Genomic DNA, 2500 nt, shown 5'->3' on the forward strand with positions numbered 1-2500 from the left:
CCACACACACACACACACACACACACACACACACACACACACACCACATGCATAGATTCCCATCCAGACCTGCACAGACATATTCAGGCTTAACACACGCCTCCCACACCCAGAGACATCCACTTTATTCTAACACACGGACACAAGAGCCCCGGCATAGCTGGTCCGCGGCCAAGAGAAATATGAAGTAGATACGAGCGCCTTTACCAAAACAATGACCCCCTGGCCCCGCCCCCCGCCGCCGCCGCCGCGCTGCCGTCGTCACGTCCCCCCTGACGCCTCACGGCCTGCACCCAGCGGCTGACGTCCGTCAGGAGGACAATGGAGGGCTGACACTGAGCGATGAGGAACCTCCTAGACCACGGCCGCGCTACAAAACGCCACTCGGGGCGTCTGATTGGGTCGTTACCGCTTAGAGTATTAATAAAACACCCTGAGTGATGTCACCTGGCAACCCGCTCACGCCTCCGCATTGGTTCTGGTATGCGGTTGGGAAAAATATTTGTGACCATACCTAAACACATATTCACATCTACAATTGCTCCATGTAATCCGTTTTTCCTGTCGATGGGCTTTGGGCGCTCTACCGGGAGCCATTTCATTGGGAGGGTTTTCCCCTCCCCCGCGATAAGATTCCTAGCCATGTGTTCGTCATCGTTCGTCTGTCTGCCCCTGGCTTCCCCTCGGTTACTGTCGCACCACAAAGTAGAGACTGATCGACGGCCTCTCTCAGCCTGGTCCCATTCTGCTGGTTCCGTGTCTAGCTGCTCGAAACCGACATAAGATCATAAACCCGTTCTACTAACCGTTCTTTGCCAGACTCAACTGCAACCCCTGGCGAAGACACACTGCAGACAGTGATGACGCTTCACAGGAAGTGTGGCGTTTTTCTGTATGATCGAGTCCGGAAACAGGAGATAACTGGGAGCTTTGCTAACGCGGGTCATTGTGTAAACCTCTTCTGCTAATCTGCTAATCCTGAAACAAAGAGAAGAGGGAGTAGATCAACAGATCTTTGCCAACATGACAACTCTCAACAGGTACAGAAAGCGCTTGCTTCAAACAACCTGTAGAGCCAACATGACGATTTCTCCTCTCTCCCCTCTCTCCCCCCTCTCCCCCCTCTCCCCCCTCACCCAGGCTCTCTCCGTGGCGGGGCTGGGCTCTGGCCTCACCGAGGCCATCGTGGTGAACCCCTTTGAGGTGGTCAAAGTCAGTCTGCAGGCCAACAGGGACTCTTTCAAAGAGGTAAGTCCCACACTCGCTCTGTAACTCTTCAAATGGCTCTGTAGCTCTGAGCAGACGCTCGCGCCCAGAGCGGCCTCCAGTGAACCGTATCAACGAGTCGGTACGATCAGGCCTCTTGCTGCGCCCCCCCCCCCCCCCCACAGCAACCCTCGTCCTTCGGCCAGGCACGGCGCATCATCAACGCCGACGGCTTCGGGCTGCGGGGGCTGAACAAGGGCCTGACCTCCACGCTGGGGCGCCACGGCGTCTTCAACATGATCTACTTCGGCTTCTACTTCAACGTGAAGGACGCCATTCCTGCCAGCCAGGTAGGAACGCCGTCGTCCTCCCGGTGTTACGCCCCACCCCAATCTGAACGCCGGCGCCCCCAGGAGCCCCGGGCGGACGACCTCGACCCCCCCTTGTGTTAAACAGTCACTCAGACCTCCCGGGGGTAAACAGTCACTGATACGCCTCCAGTGCTGCCTGGTTTATGGCCCTGAAAACATGAGGCAAACTCGGCTACAGACGAGCCCTTTTAGCCGGCGGCCGGGTCCCGGTGTTTGCGTCTATTAGCTCCAACAACTTTTAGCTAACCTCAGGGTATGTGATACCCCCATGTCTCGGCCACTTAGCCGGCGGGAATAACAAGCTCTGACAGTATGATTGGTTTGCCCCGAAAAGCTTGTGGGCCGGGAGGGAGGGGAGGAGGGGAAGGGGGACAGGGGAAAAAAATCAAAGTGAGGTTTGTAAGATCAGCCGCGCTAATACCTCGTCTGTTTGCTGCCCATAACATCCTCCAGGTCTCCGATTGCACATCCGGCAGGGCCCGATGGAGCAAACAAAAGTTAATTTTGTTTAATGGAAACGCTGCCATACGCTGCTCCACATGTACAGACTGCAGCATTAGATTAACTCCAATGAACTAATTGGAAGCAGACAGCGGTACCTCTCCCAAAGAGGAGGCCCGTGCCCCCGCTGCGATGCACATTCCCCAGTAAAGGTTACGTTCAATCGGAGATAACCAAAACGCTTTTCATTTGTTTGTCTAAGCCCTGAGAGACCTCCCCGATCATTCCTGTTTCGTTGGTAGTGTCGAAGAGCCTCGGAGCTTCACTAAACAGCCTTCAGAACACGTTCCTCGGCCCGTGGTCAAAGGTCGCCTGCTCTAAGAGGGTGTCGACATCTGCAGTTGAACTTGTGCGGCCATTGTCTCATAAGAGGGAAGGATGAAATACTTTGACTATGGGCTCCTACCGTGGGGGGGGGGGGG

General features: G+C 55.6%; 1 protein-coding gene across 1 annotated transcript in view; it reads left to right on the forward strand.

The window, feature by feature from the left end:
* slc25a21 (solute carrier family 25 member 21) overlaps positions 1–2500 on the forward strand; it is a 24819-nt gene that overhangs the window by 15526 nt on the left and 6793 nt on the right. The window contains exons 3-5 of the mRNA XM_056589821.1: positions 820–877; positions 1141–1248; positions 1392–1556. Of these exons, the coding sequence (XP_056445796.1) occupies positions 820–877; positions 1141–1248; positions 1392–1556 (331 nt within the window). The remainder of the gene's footprint in view (positions 1–819; positions 878–1140; positions 1249–1391; positions 1557–2500) is intronic.

The sequence above is a fragment of the Gadus chalcogrammus genome, chromosome 5, assembly GCF_026213295.1.
Source record: "Gadus chalcogrammus isolate NIFS_2021 chromosome 5, NIFS_Gcha_1.0, whole genome shotgun sequence".
NCBI lineage: Eukaryota > Metazoa > Chordata > Actinopteri > Gadiformes > Gadidae > Gadus > Gadus chalcogrammus.